The following is a 22,573-nucleotide window of genomic DNA, read 5'->3' on the forward strand; positions in this document are numbered from 1 at the left end:
GCTTTATAACCTCTTGTGTAGGGATATAACTAGCTTTAAATCATTTATTTAGTTTCTCATTGTCCATGTAACGTTTCCTCAAAGAATTCTAGATTAAACAAGTTTGATTTCCCTACAAAACTTCTATTTCCTTTAGTCTATCAGTTTTCACGTTTTCAAGAGTGCAGTGATTCTCCTTTTATTGCAGATTCCACCAGATTGCCTGGCATGGATGCCCTTCCTTGATGGGAGTTAGTGTTAAAATATCACCCTAGGGGGCGCCTGGGTGGCTCAGTCGGTTGAGCGGCCGACTTCGGCTCAGGTCACGATCTCGCGGTCCGTGAGTTCGAGCCCCGCGTTGGGCTCTGTGCTTATTTGAGGGGCGCCTGGGTGGCTCAGTCGGTTGAGCGGCCGACTTCGGCTCAGGTCACGATCTCGCGGTCCGTGAGTTCGAGCCCCGCATCCGGCTCTGTGCTGACCGCTCAGAGCCTAGAGCCTGTTTCAGATTCGGTGTCTCCCTCTCTCTCTCTGACCCTCCCCCGTTCATGCTCTGTCTCTCTCTGTCTCAAAAAATAAACGTTAAATAAATAAAATAAACGTTAAAAAAATTTTTTTTAAATAACTTTTTGAATAGTATAGCTCCCTAAGTGAGGAACGGAGACATTTTCATGTGTCCTTGTCTAGTCATTTTAAGCACCAGTAAGTTAATAGCTCTGTATCTTTTGGGGTTTTGTACCGTGTAATGCCTTTTATACCTGTTGATTCTGTTGTTATTTTTTGTGTATTAAATATTTTTTTTTTATTTTGCTGGGAAAAAAAAAAAGGTCTAGGATTATTCAGTCTGGAAAGAGAACGCCAAAGACAGGTACAGAGTAAAATATTTGTCAACAAATCTGATTACTTATGCTTTGAAATGAAAAGTTCTGATTATATCTTGAATAAGTCTCTTTTATCGTGCTGTTCCAATCCTTAGTCTCAAATTAATTCAGTCCTTAAAAGTATAAATTTCATGAGAACAGGGTACTTTGTCTGCTTTATTCACTACTGTATCCTTAGCACCTAATACAATACTTGGCGCATAGTAGGCATTAATAAATATTTGTTAAATAAATGGCATAAGTTGTTCCTGTAATTGATGATAACCCTTTCTAGTATAGGTTTTAGTGTGACCTCTTGTAATTTTAGGTAAAAGATATCCCCAAATTAATACGTTGGTAATCTCAAACATAAGTGCTAAGGATAGCAGGACAGTTGTCGCTTTCCCTGACCTATTTCTGGTATTTGCAATTTTTATTTTTATTTGTTTGTTTGTTTTTGAGAGAGAGAACACTTGCAAGTGCAAGCACAGGAGGGGCAGAGGGAAAAGGAGAGAGAGAATCTTAAGCAGGCTCCATGCTCAGTGCAGAGCCCCACACAGGGCTTGATCTCACAACCATGAGATCATGACCTGGACCTGAGCTGAAATCAAGAGTCAGATGCTCAACTGCCTGAGCCACCAGTTGGCTGGCACCCCTATATTTGCGATCTTTTTTTTTTTTTTTTTTTTTTTTTTTTTGCAATTTTAAAAAATCAGGACCAGGACCTGTTTCCTCCAAGTTGCTTCAGCAGCAAGGTTACCATGGCAACACCTTGTATATAACCTGCCATCTCCCATTTTAAGAATCATACATCTTCTGGTGAACTCAAGAAGATGAAAGAAATTTAGAAAAACTAAAAGCATTTTTAAGCTTTTGAAGTTGATATTTTGGAGATCAATCATGATCCACAAAATATATCTGAGCATCTCTGCTAGAGATATAAATGGATGAAATAGATCATATAACATTTTTTATTTCCAAAAAGATATATCTCCTTTTGCTATCTTAAATAGGCTTCATTCCACAGACCTTCTGTAAGAGAATGTTTTAGGGGCACCTGGGTGGCTCAGTTGGTTAAGCATCTGACTTTGGCTCAGGTCATGATCTCACGGTTTGTGAGTTTGAGCCCCGTGTCAGGCTCTATGCTGACAGCTCAAAGCCTAGAGCCTGCTTCAGATTCTGTGTCTCTCTCTCTCTCTGCCCCTCCCCCACTCACGCTCTGTCTCTCTCTCAAAAATAAGCATTAAAAAAAAGAGAGAAGGGCTCCTGGGTGGCTCAGTCGGTTAAGTGTCCTACTTCACTCAGGTCATGATCTCACAGTTTGTGAGTTCAAGCCCCTCGTCGGGCTCTGTGCTGACAGCTTGGAGCCTGAAGCCTCCTTCAGATTCTGTGTCTCCCTCTCTCTCTGCCCCTCACCTGCTCACACTCTGTCTCTCTCTGTCTCTCAAATGGAAATAAACATTAAAAATTAAAAAAAAGAGAGAGAATATTTTAGAACATCTAATCCGACAAACATGTATATACTTATAGAGCAATGAAGGGAGGATATTTAAAATCAGGACTAAACCAGAAAACTGAACCTCCAATATTACATCTACCTTGCACGCTGGATCAGCCTGTAAGCAATGTACTTGCGGAATAAGTATCCCAGCCGAACTGTGTCCGTATGAAGTGTCTCAATTATGAGATTCCTAGCTGTTGTGTGTAGTTGTGAAGGAAGTCCAGAAGCTTTTGTGGCCTGATTTAAGAGTATCAGGTTCTTTCTCTGAGCCTCTACATCAACAAAATATCTCTGCTCTTTGAGATCTTGGGGAGTAGAAGGGGGCACTAGCATCTTGGGTTTCTTGGTACCTGAAACTGAAGTCAGTATCCAGGACTTGTCTATAGGGGAGAACTTGGATTTCTGGTCCCATTCAGAAGATGAGATCTGTGATGTTTTGGGTAGTTTAGTCGTAAGAGAGGGTAGTGATGTTATAGGCTTCATGAGAGTCGGAATGTAAGGGGTTTGTGATACTGGTGTCCTGTAATTGGTGAGATAGGACTGAAATGTTCTAAATTGTTCCATGGCAATAGGATCATGGCATATCGGGATTTCTTCCAAAGTGTCAGACGCCTCTGATATTTGGAACTTCTTAGTGGTGAAAGGGGCTTGAGTTACCTTGAAATCAGTAGCACTGGGATGAACAAATGCTGAATTAGGTTTCAGAGAAGAAATAATTGCCAATCTTTCCTTACTTTTCTTGGAGACAGAAGAGGACAAATCTTTCAGGGGCTTTCCAGGAGTTGGAGAGGTCCATAATGTTGGAAGATGCCCAGGGGTGGGAGGGATCCACAGTGGGGAAGCTTGACGCTGCCCAAGGGGAGAAGGGGCTTGTAGATAGTGAGATTGCTCACAGGTAGCAGCGGGCTGGAATGCCTGGGGCTGCTCAGAGAGTGTTAAGGGTCTAGGTTCCAGGAGCTCCCCATGGATGGAAGAGGTTCCAGGAACCAAGGGCTTCCTAGGAGAAAGAGGAGCCAAGAGATCAGGAATCTGTGCAGAGGTGAGTGGGACTCCAGATATAAGGGGCTGCCTGGAGGCCAGAGGGGCTTCTGATATCAGAGGTAGCTGAGGAGTCCTAGAGCCCCAAGAGGAAAAGAACTGCTGAGGGCTGAGAAGGGTCTCCAGTGTAAGAGGCTGCCCTAAAGTTGGCAGGGTCTCAGCTATGGGAAATTTCTCAGGAGTCAGTGGGACCTCTGGTGCTACAAACTCAACAGAGGTGGATTGACCTTTAGAAAACAGGGTCTGTTTAGAGGAAGGAAAAGTCTGTGGTGCAAGGAGTTTCCCAGGCTCAGAACGAATTCTCACTCCTAGTGATTTACCAGGGACTTGGGAGAGAGGAGAGTGTGATATCTGCAAAGGAATAGGAGAGACCTCCAATGCAGAGGATTTCTCAGCAATAGCAGCAGATGCTGGGGATTGCCTAGGAAGGACAGAAGCCTTCAATTTTTGAAGTGATCTAAGACTGGAAGGATCCAATGTGGGTAACTTCTTAGAAATGTGAGGAGCACTTGGTGTGACAGATTTATCAGTAACAGGCACAATCCCAACTTTCAGGGTGTGTTCTAAAAGAGGATGGACCCCAAGTGGTGAGAGCTGTTCATTAATGAGAGGTGCTCTTGATTTTAGGTCATCTACCCCCATGGGATGGGATTGTCCTGGAATGAAGGGAGCTCCCAAAGGCTGGACTTGCTCAAGGGTAAGGGGAAATCCTAAGACATGGGATTTGTCTGATTTATCTGATTCCCAGAAGTGTTCTGGAGAGAGAGAAATACCTAATGCTTGAGCCTGTTCTAAGGAGAGAGGGGCACCCAAAGCCTGGGTCTGTTCAGGGGTAAGAGTGACAGCTGAGACCCAGGCATTTTCTGGAGTGATAGGGACACCCAATTTCTGGGCCTGTGATGCAGTGAGAGGAGACTCCCATGCATGAACTTTCTCAAGGGTGTGTATGAAACCCAAGCCCTGGCATTTCTCAGGGCTGAGGGTGACCACCAATGCCTTGAACTGCTCAGGGGTGAGAGTGATCCCCAGTGCCTCTGCCTGCTCAAGGGTCACAGTGATCCCTTGTGCCTGGGCCTGCTGAGGGGTCAGAGTGATCCCTTGTGCCTGGGCCTGCTGAGGGGTCAGAGTGATCCCTTGTGCCTGGGCCTGCTCAGGGGTGAGAGAGATCCCCAGTGCCTGTGCCTGCTCAGGGGTGAGAGTGATGCCCTGTGCCTGGGCCTGCTGAGGGGTCAGAGTGATCCCACCTGCCTGTGCCTGCCGAGGGGTCAGAGTGAGCCCCAGTACCTGGGCCTGCTCAGCGGTCAGAGTGATCCCCTGTGCCTGGGCCTGCTGAGGGGTCAGATTGATTGCCTGTGCCTGCTGAGGGGTGAGAGTGACCCCCCGTGCCTGTGCCTGCTGAGGAGTCAGAGTGATCCCCAGTGCCTGGGCCTGCTCAGAGGTGAGAGAGATCCCCTGTGCCTGGGCCTGCTCAGGGGTCAGAGTGATCCTCTGTGTCTGGGCCTGCTGAGGGGTCAGAGTGATTGCCTGGGCCTGGGCCTGCTCAGGGACGAGAGGGATCCCCCGTGCCTGGGTGTGCTCCAGGGTCATAGTGACCCCCTGTGCCTGGGCCTGCTCAGGGGTGAGAGAGATCCCCTGTGCCTGGGCTTGCTGAAGGGTCAGAGTGATTCTCTGTGCCTGGGCCTGCTCAGGGGTGAGAGTGATCCCCTGTGCCTGGGCCTGCTGAGGGGTGAGAGAGATCCCCTGTGCCTGGGCCTTTTCAGGGGTGAGAGTGATCCCCTGTGCCTGGGCCTGCTGAGGGGTCAGATTGATTGCCTGGGCCTGCTGAGGGGTGAGAGTGATCCCCCCTGCCTGGGCCTGCTCAGGGGTGAGAGAGATCCCCTGTGCCTGGGCCTGCTCAGGGGTGAGAGATATCCCCTGTGCCTGGGTCTGCTCAGGGGTCATAGTGACCCCCTGTGCCTGGGTCTGCTCAGGGGTGAGAGAGATCCCCAGTGCCTGGGCCTGTTCAGGGGTCAGAGTGATCTCTTGTGCCTGTGCCTGCTGAGGGGTCAGAGTGATCCCCAGTGCCTGTGCCTGCTGAGGGGTGAGAGTGATCCCCTGTGCCTGGGCCTTTTCAGGGGTGAGAGTGTTCCCCCATGCCTGGGCCCGCTGAGAGATCAGAGGGATCCCTTGTGCCTGGGCCTGCTCAGGGGTCAGAGTGACCCCCTGTGCCTGGGCCTGCTCAGGGGTAAGAGTGATCCCCTGTGCCTGGGCCTTTTCAGGGGTGAGACTGATCCCTTGTGCCTGTGCCTGCTCAGGGGTCAGAGTGACCCCTTGTGCCTGGGCCTTTTTGGGGATGAGAGTGATCCCTTTTGCCTGGGCCTGCTCAGGGGTCAGAGTGATCGCCTGTGCCTGGGCCTGCTGAGGAGTGAGAGTGATCCCCCCTGCCTGGGCCTGCTCAGGGGTCAGAGTGATCCCCTGTGCCTGGGCCTGCTGAGGGGTCAGAGTGATTGCCTGTGCCTGCTGAGGGGTCAGAGTGATCCCCAGTACCTGTGCCTGCTCAAGGGTGAGAGTGATCCCCTGTGCCTGGGCCTTTTCAGGGGTGAGAGTGATCCCTTGTGCCTGTGCCTGCTCATGGGTGAGAGTGATCCCCAGTGCCTGGGGCTGCTGAGGGGTCAGAGTGATTGCCTGGGCCTGCTGAGGGATGAGAGTGATCCCCCCTGCCTGTGCCTGCTGAGGGGTCAGAGTGATCCCCAGTGCCTGGGCCTGCTCAAGGGTGAGAGTGATCCCCTGGGTCTGGGCCTGTTCAGGGCTCAGAGTGATTCCCAGTGCTTGGGCCTGCTGAGATGTTAGAGTGATCCCCCCTGCCTGTGCCTGCTCAGGGGTAAGAGTGATCCCCTGTGTCTGGGCCTGCTCAGAAGTGAGAGTGATGCCCTGTGTCTGTGACTGCTCAGGAGTGACCATGATCTCCAGTGCCTGTGCCTGCTGAGGGGTGACAGTGATCCCCATTTCCTGTACTTGGTCAGGGGTGACAGTAATGCCCGGTGCCTTGACCCCCTCAGGGGTGAGTGTGATACCCTGTGCCAGGGTCTGCTCCTCGGTGAATGTGAACCCCAGTTCATGGGCCTGCTCGGGGGTGAGCGTGATCCCCTGTGACTGAGATTGCTGAGGAATAACAGTGGTCCCCAGTGCCTGGGCCTGGTCATAAGTGAGGGTGATCCCCAATTCCTGGGCCTGCTTGGGGGTGAGAGTGATCCCATGTGCCTGTGCCTGCTTATCAGTGAAGGTGAACCCCAGTTCATGGGTCTGCTCAGGTATGAAAGTGATCCCCAGTGCCTGTTCCTGCTGAGGGGTGAGAGTGATCCCTTGTGCCTTGGCTTGCTGAGGAGTGACAGTGGTCCTGAGTGCCTGGGCCTGCTCAGGGGTGAGAGTGATTCCCAAGGCCTGTGCCTGCTGAGGGGTGAGAGTGATCCCCTGTGCCTGGGCCTGCTCAGGAGTGAGAGGGATCCCAAGTGCCTGAGCCTGTTGAGGAGTGACAGTGATCCCCAATGCCTTTTGAAGAGTGTCAGTGATGCTCATTTCCTGGGCCTGCTCAGGGGTAAGACTGATCCCCAGTGCCTGGGCCTGTTCTGGGGCCACAGTGATGCCTAGTTCTTTGGCCTTTTGAGGGGTGATAGTGATCTCCAGTTCCTGGGCCTGTTGAGGAGTTAGAGTGAGGGTCTTTGTGGGAGACTGTCCAGAAATTGGAAAGGCCCCAGGTGATGGCGATTGTGTCGATGGAGAAGGAGTGATTGGTATAGGGTGCTTTCCGTCAGCAAAATTTTCTAATGTCTTCAGATGTCCATGGAACGCTTTTCTTTGGTGTAACTGGGATGCTACTTTCGGTATGCTCTTCCATTTGGGAGACACTGTCACTGAAGTTTGGATGAGCATCTTTTCTAGTGTGTCAGAATTTTTCTCATTGATCTTCCTCTGATCCTTTGTCTTTTTCTGCTTCTGCCTTCCATGGTCTTCTATGTTTCTCCTTGGCTTCTGCTTCTCTTCTTTCTCCCTATTTATTTCTAGCTTCGGGTGTCTCAGTTCCTTCTGAACTGGCCTCATCTGCTCCTCCTCCTCCTCCTCCAGGGGTACCAATTGTTCTTCCATTTCTTGATTCCATGCCTCCAGCTGCTGCTGTTTTGTCTTCTGATATTCTTTCTCTTTTCTTTGCATTTGCTCGTCATCTTGCTTAGTCTGTTTTTGTTGTTCCTTCCATGCTTCCTCTTCCTGCCACCATTTCTGCTTCTGTTGCCTTTGCTTTCTCTCCTTCATTTGGAGCCATGACTCTTCCTTCTCCAATTTTTTACTTATCAGCTCATGGCTCTTCTTCCAGAAACTCCCTTCCTCTTGCAAATGGTGTTTGAGACCCTCACCAAATACTTTTTCTTGACCTTCTTGCAAATATTCATCCCACCTCTGTTTTTCCTTTTCCTTGTGGTGTCTCCCTACTGTTGAGGCTACTAGAGCATCTCTTTCACCTTCTACTTCAGTCAAGATCATTTGTATTAAATTGTCAATTAATGGGTCCATGCTCTTAGATGAGAGTAAGGTGCTAATTTCAGCCTTTGCACTAATTGGCTTCTGAAAATGCAATCCTGGCATAAATGAGACTTCCTTTTTTCGTTTCATAGGTTTCTCTCCAACTTGTCCTGCATTTTTTATATCTTTGTATTTTCTCAAGATTTTTGCCACAGTTTCAGCCACAGTTTGGAAGTATTCCTCCATTTTTGCCTTTATGATTTCTAATTTTTCGACCTCTGCTGTTTTTAATAATAACCCCTCTTTTGGCACAGCCTTTTTATCCAAAGGCTTTCCTATGTTATCAATTTTCTCATTTAGGAAAGCCATTATAGCTTTTTGAAATTCTTCTAGGTTACTCTCTTCACTTTTGCCATCTGGGCTTTCTAGAACTCTCATAGATTCCGAAGTCTCTTTTGCTATCCTAGATTGTGATTTAACAAGTTCAGGAGACTTGAATTTCTTGGCTAAGACTATGATATCCTCAGTTTTCCCCTCTTTGCTTGTGGTGGTTCTTGGAGAGATCTGATGTTTCTTCCCTTTTGTTTTCATTTTCTCAGAGGAATAACCAAGTTCAGTCAATTTGAATTGCTCTTCTTGGCTACTCATCTCACTTTTGCTCTCTTTGTCCATTGACTCGGTGGTGGGTTCTTCTTTATTCTCTGAAGAAATCTGGCTTTTGTCATGTGAATATTCAGGTTTGACCTTCCTGAGTCTTTCCCACATACGACCTGTTCCACTTTTGCCACTTTGTCTTTTTGTGTCAGTAGAAGGGTAATCAGTAGGGACATAGCGACTTTTTGATTCTGCAAATGACTTTGGTTTGGCTTCAGAAAAGGATTTCATTTCTTTTCTATTCTTTTCCAGTGCCTGTAGCTCCAAGTCATGATCAAGTTTGGTCTCTTTCTGTTTACCTTTATCATCACTCAGATGTGATCCAGAGGTCTCATCCATAGATGAGCCTTTAATTTGCTTTTTCTTCTGTGATTGATACTGGTCATCATCTTTCTTCAGTGACACCTTATCTTCAGTGATACCTTCAGAAGACTCTTTTTGGTTTTTTTCAGGTAAAGGGTATTGCTGTTCAATTAAATCTGGGGTCATTTCAGCTGGGGCTGTATATGAAAATGCTGAGTCCCACTGGATCCCCAAGGCTTTGGTCTCTTGGGTTTGGGCCTCGTCTATAATGTTTTCAAATTCTTTAGCCAAAATATTTTCCATACTGTCTTCTATGTCAGTTTTGCTAATGGCAATGGATGATTGTGGAGAAAGCTCAGGCAACGCTTTCAAGGTTGATGTGGGTAATGCTGTAGGTAGTTGTTGCTCTACAATACCTTTGGACTGAATAAATTGTTCATATTTTTCTTCTGCATCTTGAAGTTTCTGCTGAAGTATTTCATTTTGTTCACTGAGATCTCGTATTATTTTCAGAGAGAGCTCTTTTTCTTTTTCACTTGTCTCATTTGTATACATATTAGCATTTTGGAGGATAAAAACTTTTACTTCATCATTCAGTGTTTTCAAAGCTTTAGAAAGGTTTACTATTGTTGATGATATATATTTAATAGCATTGTTTTCCAATTTATTGAACATTGCAGTGTTTATGAGTTCCTGTAGCATATCTTGGATTTCTGAAACCTTTGTATTTGTTGCAAATTCATCACTAATCATCTGATCTGGTCTTAAAGCATGAGCTGTTGCAGGTCGCTTTATAACCCTTTCTTTCCAAGATTTCCATAGAGTACCTCTAGATGCTGGAGGAAAAAAACCACAAAACATAAAATAATGAGATTGCATTTCTTCTTCTGTGTGGTGCTCTATCTATGCTAAAGCCTAGGAATTTAGCCTAAATTATGGATAAGTATAGGATAAAGATTCATCAGAAAGCTTTGGCTCCAATGGGGCACCTGACTGGCTCAGTCTATAGAGCATATGACTCTTGATCTCAAGGTTGTGAGTTTGAGCCCCATGTTGGGTGTAGAGATTACTTAAGAAGAAAAAGAAAAAAAAAAGATTTTATTTTTATTTTATTTATTTATTTTTTTGAGAGAGAGAGAGAGAGAATATCTTAAGCAGGCTCCACACTCAGCATGGAGCCCAGTGCAAGGCTCAGTCTCACAACTGTGAGATCATGACCTGAGCTGAAATCAAGGGTCAGATGCTCAACTGACTAAGCCACATGGGTGCCCCTAAAAATAAAATCTTAAAAAAAAGACAACAAAAAAACCTTTACCTCCAAAGTAAATAGTATTATTTTTTCCCACAATTACCTAGAATTTTGCTTCCAAAATTTAGTCTTTGGTCTTTAGTTATGATCTCAGCTTACCTTCAGTTATAAGTTTGGGATTAGATATAACATAAGCCAAAACTTTCCTTTGGCTTTGATTATGCTTGGTGCTTTCCATTTTCTTTCTTATGTTCCTGTCCTTCTTTTCTCACTTTTCTGAATCACAGTCAGTCTTGGTTCTTTCAGAAGAGTCACAAAAGAGCAGAAAAAAGTCAAACATTTGAAGGGATTTCCAGAATGGCTGAATGAGAAACTCGGCAAAATTTTTTCCCATAAAAGCAATGATAAAACTTGACAAAACTGCCCAAACCAATGATTTTAGGACTTTGGAAATTGACTGCAAGCATACAACAAAATGGTAAACATTTTTTTCAAGAAAAATTACTAAACTTCAGTAAGAACTGGAAGTCTGTGATGTTTTAGCCTGGAGCTTCTTCTGTTTCCAACTCCCCCAAGCCATGTTACCTGGTAGTTCTACAAGAGTGAGTCAAGCCTTGAAGCTCTACTGCCTGAGGGGGCTGATTTGATCTTGAATAAAGCAGGGAAAAAACACATGCCTAGGGACATTGTCTAAAACAATACTTCCTTAACTCACACACAGATCCATTAGCAAAGAATAGAAGCCTTACTGGATCAATCTGGATCACTTAATGATTGGCCAGTTATTGACCACTAAGTTATGCTGACCCAAAGGTGACCCCTAGGAATTCAAGCTTTAAAATATAAACAAAAATGAGGGGAAAAAAATAACTGAGCAAAGGTGTCAGCAGCCACACACTGTTGGGGAGACAGACTTTACTGCATTAATCCAGACAAATCACTAAAAAGCAAAGGAAAAAAGGAGCAAAAAGAAACCCTGGAGGTTATAGGGGAAGTCAGACTCTAAAGTTGCTATAATATGTCATCTAAAATGTCCAGTTTTGGGGGTGCCTGGATGGTTCAGTCGGTTAAGAGTCCAAGTCTTGATTTCAGCTCAGGTCATGATCTCATGGTTCATGAGTTCAAGTCCTGCATCTGGCTCTGTGCTAACAGCACAGACCCTGCTTGGGATGCTCTCTCTCCCCCCCGTCTCGTTGCCCCTCCCCGACTTGCTCTCTTTCTGTCTCAAAAATAAATAGATAAACATTAAAAACACTTACAAAAATAAATGAACTTTTTAAAAAAATATTGAGGAAATAATAATGGCCAAATCATCCCAAATTTGATGAAAAACATTAATCTACACATTCAAGAAGATCATTGAACTCTAAGATAAATACAAAAAGATCCATACCTAGATACATCATAGTCAATTGTTGAAAGCCAGACAAAGAATCTTTAAAGTAAAAAGATAAAAATGACTTATCACAATCAAAGGAGACTAAAAAATCAAAGCATAGGGGAGCCATAGTAAATTTAACAGCTTACCACTGATTAGAAACAAGAGGCCCAAACACAGTGGGATGACTATTCAAAGTGGTGAAAGAATAATACTGCTAACCAAGAATTCTATATCCAGGAAAACTATCCTTCAAAAAATGAAGGTAAAACATCCATTCCCTGAAATAACACTCTTCCCAAAGTACCATGCACATGGAACTCTCATAACCATCCTCATTATAAGTGTCTTTAAAGACTTCTCTAAATGGATTACAGAATTTCTATTACATCCATTCCTTGAAATAACACTCTTCTCAAAGTAGTATGCACATACAGCTCTTGTAATCATCCTTATTGCATGTGTTTTTAAACAGTTCTCTAAATATATTACATTACTCACTGAAATAACATTCCTGTAAACGTGGCTTGCAGTGAACACTCATATATCCATGTGTTTTCAACACTTCTGTAAATGTATTACAGAATTTCTATCAGATCCATTCCATGAAATAACTATTTTCAAAGTAATCAAAGGATGTAACCTGTTATTTTTCTTTTTAATGAAGGCAAGAAATAAGACATACAGATGGCAACTAAGGATATGAAAAGATGTTCAGTGTCATCTGTCATTAGAGAATTGGAAACTGTTGTAGCCACTCTGGAAAGCACTATGGAGATTCCTTAGAAAGTTAAAAATAGAACTACCTTACAACCCAGCAATTGCACTACTAGATATTTACCCAAAGATACAAAAATACTGATTCGAAGGGACACATGCACCCCAATACTTATAGCAACATTATCAGTAATAACTAAATTATGGAAAGAGCCCAATTGTCCATTGACTGATGAGTGGATAAAGAAGATGTGCGATATATATACAATGGAATATTACTCAGCCAAAAAAAAAAAAAAGAATGAAATCTTGTCATTTGCAACAATATTGATGGAGCTAGAGTGTATTATGCTAAGTGAAATAAGTCAGAGAAAGACAAATACCATATGATTTCATTCATGTGGAATTTAAGAAACAAAACAGATGAACATAGGAGAAAGAGAAAACCAAAAAAAAAAAAAAAAAAAAAGGAGGAAGACAAACCATAAGAGACTATTAACTATAGAGAACAAACTGAGGGGAGGGGCACTGTGTAAGGAATAGTCTAAATAGGTGATGGGTATTAAGGAGGGCACTTGTGATAAGCACTGGGTGTTATATGTAAGAGATGAATCACTAAATTCTACTTCTGAAACCAATTTATATTATATGTTAACTAACTAGAATTTAAGTAAAAACTTGAAAAAAAAGAATTGCAAATTACAACAATGAAATATGTTACACATTTCTGAAAATGGCTAAATCCAAAAAACCAGTAATGCCAATTGCTAACAAGTACAGGGAGTGACAAGAACTCCTGTTGAAAAATGGTGGGAATGAGAAATGGTACATCTACTTGGAAAGACAGTTTGGCAGTTTCTTACAAAGTTACTTACAAAGTAATGTAATCTTATCAAATGATCTAGCCATCATGTTCCTAGGTTTTTACATAATTAATTCGAAAACATGTCCATGAGAAAGTGTGTGTGTGTGTGTGTGTGTGTGTGTGTGTGTGTGTGTGTATGGCAGTTTTATTCTTAGTCACCAAAACCTGGAAGCAACCACATAAACAAGCTGTGGTGCATCTGTACAATGGAATATTATTCAGCAGTAAAAAGAAATAAGCTATTAGGCCACAAAAAGATAGGGAGGAACCTTAAATGTATATTGCTAAGTGACACAAGCCAGTCTGAAAAAGCTACATACTACATGATTCCAATTATATAACATCCTTGGAAAACCAAAACTATGGAGACATAGGGGCACCTGGGTGGCTCAGTCAGTTAAGGGTCCGACTTCGGCGCAGGTCATGATCTCACAGCCCATGAGTTTGAGCCCCGCATCGGGCTCTGTGCTGACAGCTCAGAGCCTGGAGCCTGTTTCACATTCTGTGTCTCCCTCTCTCTCTGACCCTCCCTTGTTCATGCTCTGTCTCTCTCTGTCACAGAAATAAGTAAAGGTTAAAAAAAAAAAGTAAAAAAAAAAAAACTATGGGGACATAAAAAATTATCAGTACCAGGGACTTGGGGAAAGAGGGGAAGAATACATAAGTGAATCACAGGGCATTTTTAGGGTGGAAAAACTATTTTGTATGATACTATAAGGGTGGCTACATGACAATATACATTTGTCAAACCCAGTAGAACTCTATAGCACAAAGAGTGAAACTTAATGTATACAAAATTTTTAAATACCCTTTTAAGAGGTCAGGGGATCCCAGGAAGGAATGTAGACTGTGATATGACAATCTAACAATATAAGAAATGTATGACAAAACCTCACTGAAAGGAATGAGAGGATGCAGGGAGTGCTGACCTATAAGTAACCGGAAATGAATGGAGTCCGTAAGACTGAAGACAAAGTGCTGTACTCTAGTTGATAAGTTATTTCCCACTAGGGTATGGGTTAATAATTCTGATACTGCTATGCGTGTATACTGGAATCGAGCAATTAAGTGAAGTATATGGTAGGAGCAAGTTTCTTATTGTTTGTCATAATTTATAGATAAGCAAGGGGAAGAAACTGGAATGATCTATGTGTGATAATGAATTAAAATTAGAGAAATCACTATAAACTTATGTTTAGTTTAAAGTAGTTACAGATGATAATATATATACATATTAATAGATATGTGTAACTGCATTGGCTCTACACACACACACACAAACACACACACACACACACACACACACACACACACACACATATATTTTTTGTTCTGTCAAATGAGAGGACTGAACAGAAATGACAGCCCAGTAGCAATGAACACACCTAGCAACCAGACCTTGCTTTTTAATACTATTCTCTACTAAAAGTAACCAGAAATCCTTGAAGAAATGACAGATTATAAGACTGGAGCAGGATATATTCGAGATGAACCTGAAGCATCTTGTAGTGCCAGAAAGTAGGGAAGTGCTAAAAAAATAAAAAAGAAAGGGGCACCTGGGTGGCTCAGTTGGTTGAGCGTCTGACTTCGGCTCAGGTCATGATCTCACAGCTTGTGAGTTCAAGCCCTGTGTCTGGCTCTGTGCTAACAGCTAAGAGCCTGGAGCCTGCTTTGGATTCTGTTTCTGTCTCTCTCTCTCTCTGCACTGCCCTGTTCATGCACTGTCTTTCTCTTTCTCTCAAATATAAATAAACATTTAAAAAAATTATTTAATAATAATAAAAATAAAGAAAGAAAAAAGAAAAAGCCACATCGATGAGGTTATGTTAAAGGGGCACAGGAACCAATTGAAAGAGGTCCCAATGGCCAAAACTAGAACAACTTAAGCAAGTAAATAAAGTAGTATTGGATTATAACTCAAAGTCCAAAAAAATCTGAGTTCATTTTGAGATAAATAATTGAATAAATTAATAAATGAGGAAGAAGAGACAAATTATAGTACATAAGAACTTCAAATAATTTATGTAGATATTCATCCTAAAAGAAAGGGAGCACAATCCCCTTTTCCTTAAGTATCGGCTGCACATATAGACTTATTTTAAAAAGCAAAGTATGGAAAATGAAGAAAAAGAGTAACTTTACAGTGGAGAAACCTGACAAGCACTACTTTAGCCACGTGGTCAAGGTCAACATTGAGTCATTTGATAGTACGTACCCTTGAAATCGTATGATGACAATGGTACTTTACCTCTGTGATCTTTCTCCTCAAAATCTATAACCCCAGAGTAAATGTGAGAAAAACACCAGACAAATTCCCATAGGGGAGCATCATATAATATATCTGACTGGTGCTCCTCACATGTGTCAGGAACATCAAACAGAAGGAAAAGTCTGTGAAATTGTCACAGCCAAGAAAGCCTAAGAAGACATGACAGTTAAATGTAATTAGGTACCCTGGATGGAATCCTGAAACAAAAAAGGACATTAGGTAAAAACAAGGAATTATGACTACAGTCCATAAATTATGGACTTTAGTTAATAATGTGTCAATACTGGTTTGTTAATTATAACAAATGTATCATACTAATATAATATATTAGTAATAGGGGAAACTATGGAGAAATATGGAATTCTCTGTACTATTTTCTCACTTTTTTTTATAAATCTAAAACTACCTTAACAAAATAAAGTCTATTAAAAAATGAAAGTGAAATAAAGACATTCTAGATGAGCAAAACGGAAAGAATTTGCTGCTAGTAGACCAGCCTTATAAGAAAGACAAAGGAGTCCTTCAGGTTGAAAGGAAATGATACCAGAGGATAACTCAAATTCACACAAAGAAATAAAGAGCACAAGTATATGTAGGTAAAAATATGCTTTCTTTTCCTCTCTTAACTGATTAAAAAGACAATCATATAAAACAATAATTATGAACTATGTTGTTGGGCTTATGATACATAAAAATGTAATATATATGACAAAATCCAAAGGAGGGGAAGAGAATGGAGCTAATGGAGCAAAAATTCTATATTTTGCTTGTATTAAGTTAGCACTAATCTGAAACAGATTGTGATAATTTTTTTAAGTGTATTTATCTTGAGAGAGGAGAGAGAGAGAGAGAGAGAGAGAGAGAGAAAGTGAATGGGGGAGCGACAGAGAGAAAGGGAGAGGGAGAATCCCAAGTAGACTCCACACTGTCAGTGCAGAGCTCAACATGGGGCTCAAACTCACCAATGGTGAGATCATGACCTGAGCCAAAATCAAGAGTCCAATGCTTAACCAACTGAGCCACACAGGCGCCCCAGGTTGTGATAATTTAAAATGTGTACTGCAATCCCTAAAGAGCTACTAAGGAAATTACTCCAAAAATATAAGGGGAAAATGGAATTAAAATGGTACACTAGAAAATATTTGTTTAACACAAAAAGTAGTAAAAGAAGAACAGGAGAACAAAGAGATGAGACATGGAAAATAAACAGCAACACAACACATAAAAATCCAATCATATCAACAATTACATTAAATATGAAAGAATTAAATACTCAAAAGTGAAAGATTGCCCAATTTTATGTGTATTTGTGTATTTTTTTGTGTGTATATATATTTAAAAGCCAACACGATCCAATGATAAGCAACATATCTTAGATTCAATCTTGCACAGTAACCACAGGGGAGCTGGAGAGAATAGACTAATATCAAACAAAATAGACTTTAAGACAAAAAGAAAATGGTTCTAGATACAATGAGGGACATTTTATAATGATAAAAAGATCAGTTCATCAGTAAGCTATCACAATATGAACATATATGCACCTAATAACAGAGCCTTAAAATATAGGAAGCAAAACCAGACAGAATTAAAGAGAGAAATAGCTAACTCAGTAATAGTAGTTGGGAAGTTCAATATCCCACTCTTAATAATAGAACAACTAGACAGAAAATCAGTAAGGATATATACAGAAGACTAAAACAACAATATAAACCAACTGTAGAACACTCCACCCAACAAAAGCAAAATATATCTTTTCAAACACACACAGAACATTCTCCAGGATAGACCATATGGTAGGCTATAAAGCAAGTCATAATAAATGTAAAAGGATTGAAAGAATACAAAGTATGTTCCACAAAATACTTCACATGGGGTAGATAGATACATAGATATACAGATAACAGATAATTTCCTACTGGTTCTTCTTCTCTGGTTGAACACTGACCAATACAAGCTTTTGTTTTTGTTTTAAGTTATTTATTTATTTATTTATTTATTTATTTATTTTTAGTAATCTCTATACCCAATGAAGGGCCCAAACTCATGACCCTGAGATCAAGAGTCACATGCTCCTCTGCCTGAGCCAGCCAAGCACCGCCCCCCCATACAAGTTTTTAATATGACACTAAAACCATGAACCACAAAAGAAAATATTGACAAATTGATTTGACTTCATCAAAATCAAAAACCATTGGCCTTCAAATGCCCCATTAAGAAAATGAAAAGTCGGGGCGCCTGGGTGGCGCAGTCGGTTAAGCGTCCGACTTCAGCCAGGTCACGATCTCGCGGTCCGTGAGTTCGAGCCCCGCGTCAGGCTCTGGGCTGATGGCTCGGAGCCTGGAGCCTGTTTCCGATTCTGTGTCTCCCTCTCTCTCTGCCCCTCCCCCGTTCATGCTCTGTCTCTCTCTGTCCCAAAAATAAATAAAAAACGTTGAAAAAAAAATTAAAAAAAAAAAAAAAAAAAAAGAAAATGAAAAGTCAAACCAAAGATTAAGAGAAAATGTTTGAAAATCACGTTTCTTTCTTTTTTTTTTTAATGTTTCTTTATTTTTGAGAGAGACAGAGAGAGATAGAGTGTGAGTCAGGGAGAGGCAGAGAGAGAGGGAGACACATAATCCGAAGCAGGCTCCAGGCTCTGAGCTATCAGCACAGAGCCCAACATGGGGCTCCAACTCATAAACCAGGAGATCATGACCTGAGCCCAGGTCAGACGCTTAAATGACCGAGCCACAGAGGCGTCCCCCTTTTTTTTAATGTTTATTTATTTCTGAGAGAGAGAGAGAGAACGCGTGTGCACACAAGCAGGGGAGGGGCAGACAGAGAGGGAGACACAGAATCTGAAGCAGGCTCCAGGCTCTGAGCTTGAACCCGTGAACCACAAGATCATGACATGAGCTGAAGTCAGACACTTAACCAACTGAGCCATTCAGGCGTCCCTGAGAATCACATTTCAAGACTTGTATTCAGAATACATAAAGGACTCTTAAAACTCAATAATAGAAATGGGAAAGCATTTGAATAGTCATTTCAGCAAAATAAATATAAGAATGACTAATAAGCACCTGGATAGATGCTCAACATCATCAGTCTTTAGGGAAATACAATTTAAAACCACAATGGGGGAGGGGAGTAGTGCTTGGGTGGCTCAGTTGGTTGAGAGGCGGACTTCAGCTCAGCGCATGATCTCACAGTTTGTGAGTTCTAGCCCTGCATCAGGCTCTCTACTGTCAGTGTGGAGCTTTGGATCCTCTGTCCTCCTCTCTCTCTGCACCTCACCCACTCATGCTCTCTCTCTCAAAAATAAATAAACATTAAAAAAAAAAAAATAAAACCACAATGGGATACCACTACACATCCTCTTGGAAAGGCGATCCTAAAGAAGTCCATAAAAAGTGTTGAGGATGTGGAGAAACTGGAACCTTAATACATTGCTGATGGGAACGTAAAATAGTGCCGTCATTTGGGCAATAAGTTAACAATTTCTTTAAAAGATAAGCATAAACTTACCAGCAATAGGTAAATGACCCAGAAATTCTACTCCTGGGTATCTACCCAAAAGAAATGAAAACATACATCCACACAAAGACTTATACATCTGGGTTGATAGCAGCATTATTCACAAAAGTCAAATGTCAAAATAATCTGAATGTCCATGAACTGGTGAGTAGGTAAACAAAATATGGTATATGCAAAAAATGATATACAATTGGTCATAGAAAGGAAGAAACTACTGATACATCCTATAACATGGCTGAACCTCAAAACCATTATTTAAGTAAAAGAAACCACATATAAAAGACTACCTATAATATGATTCCATCTTATGAAATGTCCAAAAAAGGCAAACTTATTGAGACAGAAAATAGATTTGTGTATGTTTGGAACTGGGGTGGGAGTGAGGATTGACTGCAAAAGGGCATGAGGGATCTTTTTTAGGATGAAGGAAATGTTCTAAAATTGAATTGTGGGGAGGGGGGCAGTGGTGGTGGCTGGCTGGCTCAGTCAGTAGAGCATGAGACTCTTGATCTCTGGGTCATGACTTCAAGCCCCATGCTGGGTATGGAACCTACTTTAAAAAAAATAAATAAATAAAATAAAATAAAATAAAATAAAATATTGTGATGATAGCTACACAACTCTAAATTTACTAAAAGTCATTGAATTTTACATTTAACATATGTGAGTTTTATGGTATGTAACTTTTACTTTAATAAAGCCATTTTTTAGAAACAGTCAAATCTGTTTCCAATGTCTTAAAGCACCCTTACTTATTTTTTTCTTTTGTCTCTTCTTTTCTTCAAATAAAGATACACTAATTCTACTCAGTATCTTGACATTGCTCTCAATAGCTTTGTACATTTCTGGTAAAAACTCCATTTTTGCTATCCAGTGATGGTGTTCCTCAATATCAATTGCAGTCATCTCAGACAAAATGGCATCTTGAAGAGAGCAAAAAAAAATTATTTTTGTGTAGAAAAATGATTATAATCATATAAGCTTATAATATCGGCTATCTACTTCATAATATAGTATTGAGGAATATAGGTGTCTCACACTTATTGCTCTTCTGAGGCTTTTCTCTATGAAGAAATGAAGAAGGATGAGGCTTGGAATAGAAAGCTAAACAGTAAATCCTGGACATGAAAATACTCTGGTAACTAAAATGTGAACATGTGTTTTAATATTGAGGAACTAAACCTCAACTCCTTTCATAAGTTGTCTAGTATTTTAAAACCCTCATTATATGAGACTTCTTGCAACTTAATGAAATTATTCTTTTTGTATTCTTAGCTTATTCATTCTTTCATTCAGCCAAATGTCTCCTTTGTCATGTATTGTTCTAGATGTTGAGGATACAACACTGAATAAAACAAGTTCCCTGACTTATACTGCTTGCATTCTAGTGAAAGGAGACACACAAAACACAAAAATATAAACATTAATTATATAGTATGGCAGATCATAAGAAATGCTACAGACAAAAATAAAAAATAAAGAGGAATGGACAGTGCCAGGGAGTAGGGAATGGAGATCGTCAGAGAACACATCATTTTAAAGTGAGATATAAGCAGAAAATGAGCCACATGGCTACTTGTGGACAGTGTTCCAGGCAAAGGAATAGTAAGCATAAAGACACTGGGCAGAGGCATACTGGCATGCTTGAAGAGAAGCAAGGAGCCCAGAATTGCTGGCACTAAGTAAGCAAGACTACATAGTGCTTACTTTATTCTTACTGAAACAGTGGACAATAACTCTCTGAATAACCTCCTTAGTCTTCTTTTAAAGGTAGTCTGATTAACCCTTTAAAATTTACTTATAGATCCTGTTCTCTTTTTCATTAACTTCATGGTTTTCCTTTGAACCACTTCTGAAAACTTACTCCATTCTTCCAACCAGACCAGGATGTGCAAAAGAGTCTTTTCTCTAATTTCACTGTTCTTAGCATAAGTAACTATTTTATCCAGGAAATTTATTCTCCATTTCTTATGTTCTGGAAGGGAGATTTTCCTTCCGGAGTGCACATTCTCATCAACAGTGTAGCGATTGATTATTCGCTGCACATTGAGCAGTATGTCAGCCAGCTGCATATTAATGTCCTATAAGAATAAGAAGGGGGAATATATTAATACTCAGTTTATTGACAAATCAAACATCTGTTCATAATTCTCAACAAAATGGGTTTATTTTTTTTTAAGTTTATTTATTTTGAGAGAGACAGAGACAGCATGAGTAAAGGAGGGGCAGAGAGAGGGAGACAGAGAATCCTAAGCAGACTCCACACTGTCAGCACAGAGTCTAATGCAGGGCTCAAACCCATGAAGCTGTGAGACCATGACCTGAGCTGAAACCAAGGGTTGGACACTTAACCAACTGAGCCACCCAGGCACGTCTCAACAAAGTTTAGAGGGAACATACCTCAATCTGATAAAGGATGTATATGAAAAGCCCATAGTGAACATTATATTCAATAGTGAAAAACTATAAGTTTTTCCTGTAAGATCAGGAACAAGACAAATATGTCCACTCTCACCACTTTTATTGAACATAATACTGGAAGTACTAGCCTCAGCAATCAGAGAAGAAAAAGAAATGAGGCATCTATATAGGTAAGGATGAAATTAAACTGTCACTATTTGCATGATACTATATATAGAAAACCCTAAGGGGGTGCCTGGGTGGCTCAGTCAGTTGAGCATCTGACTTCAGCTCAGGTCATGATCCCCTGGTTTGTGACTTCAAACCCTGCATTGGGTTCTGTGCTGACAGCCCAGACCTGGAGCCTGTTTCAATTCTGTGTTTCCCTCTCTCTCTGCCCAACCCCCACTTGTGCTTGCTCTCTCTCCCTCTCTCTCTCTCTCTCTCTCTCTCTCAGAAATAATAACTGAATAAACTTAAAAAAAAAAAAAAAAAAAAGAAAACCCTAAGGACTCAAACAACAAAACAAAACAACAACAACAAAAAACTGTTACCAGTAATAAATTCAGTAAAGTTGTAGGATACAATATCAATACCTAGAAATCAGTAGCATTCCTATACACTAATAATGAAGTAGCAGACAGAGAAATTAAGGAAACAGTCCTATTTATGATTGCACCAAAAATAATAAAATACCTAGGAATAAACTTATCTAAAGAGGTGAAAGACCTGTACTCTGAAAACTATAAAATATTGATGAAAGAAATTGAAGATGACACAAAGAAACAGAAAGACATTCCCTACTCATGGGTTGGAAGAACAAATATTGCTAAAATGTATGAACTACCCAAAGCAATCTACACATTTAATGCAATCCTTATCAAAATATCAAGAACATTTTTCATAGAACTAGAAGAAAAAATTATAAAATTTATGTGGAACCACAAAAAGCCCTGAATACCCAAAGCAATCATGAAAAAAAAAAAAAAAAGCAAAACTACAGGCATCACAATTCAAGATTTCAAGCTATACCACAAAGCTGTAGTAATCAAAAGAGTATGGTGCTGGCACAAAAATAGACACATAGATCAATGGAACAGTGTAGAAAGCCCAGAAACAAACCCACAATTATAAGGTCAATTAATCTTTGACAAAAGAGGCGAGACTATGCAATGGGAAAAAGACAGTCTCTTCAACAAATGGTGTTAGGAAAACTGAACAGCTACATACAAATGAATGATCTTGGACTACTTTCTTACATCATACACAAAAATAAGCTCAAAATGGATTAAAGACCTAAATGTGAAACCATAAAAATTTTAGAAGAGAACACAGGCCATAATTTCTCTG

At 41.0% G+C, this 22,573-nt stretch overlaps 1 protein-coding gene across 3 annotated transcripts in view; it reads right to left on the minus strand.

The window, feature by feature from the left end:
* FAM186A (family with sequence similarity 186 member A) overlaps positions 1 to 22,573 on the minus strand; it is a 76,809-nt gene that overhangs the window by 14,713 nt on the left and 39,523 nt on the right. The window contains exons 2-4 of one of the 3 annotated variants that reach the window (XM_060657645.3): positions 20,688 to 20,904; positions 19,576 to 19,746; positions 2,435 to 9,662 (exon numbers count right to left, since the gene is read on the minus strand). In XM_060657645.3, coding sequence (XP_060513628.3) covers positions 2,435 to 9,662; positions 19,576 to 19,746; positions 20,688 to 20,904 — 7,616 coding nt within the window. Of the gene's footprint in view, positions 1 to 2,434; positions 9,663 to 10,234; positions 10,369 to 19,575; positions 19,747 to 20,687; positions 20,905 to 22,573 lie in introns of those variants that run through there. The other 2 variants (XM_060657646.3, XM_060657647.3) reach the window with 2 other exon arrangements.

Source organism: Panthera onca, chromosome B4, assembly GCF_046562875.1.
Source record: "Panthera onca isolate mPanOnc1 chromosome B4, mPanOnc1 haplotype 2, whole genome shotgun sequence".
Classification (NCBI taxonomy): Eukaryota; Metazoa; Chordata; class Mammalia; order Carnivora; family Felidae; genus Panthera; species Panthera onca.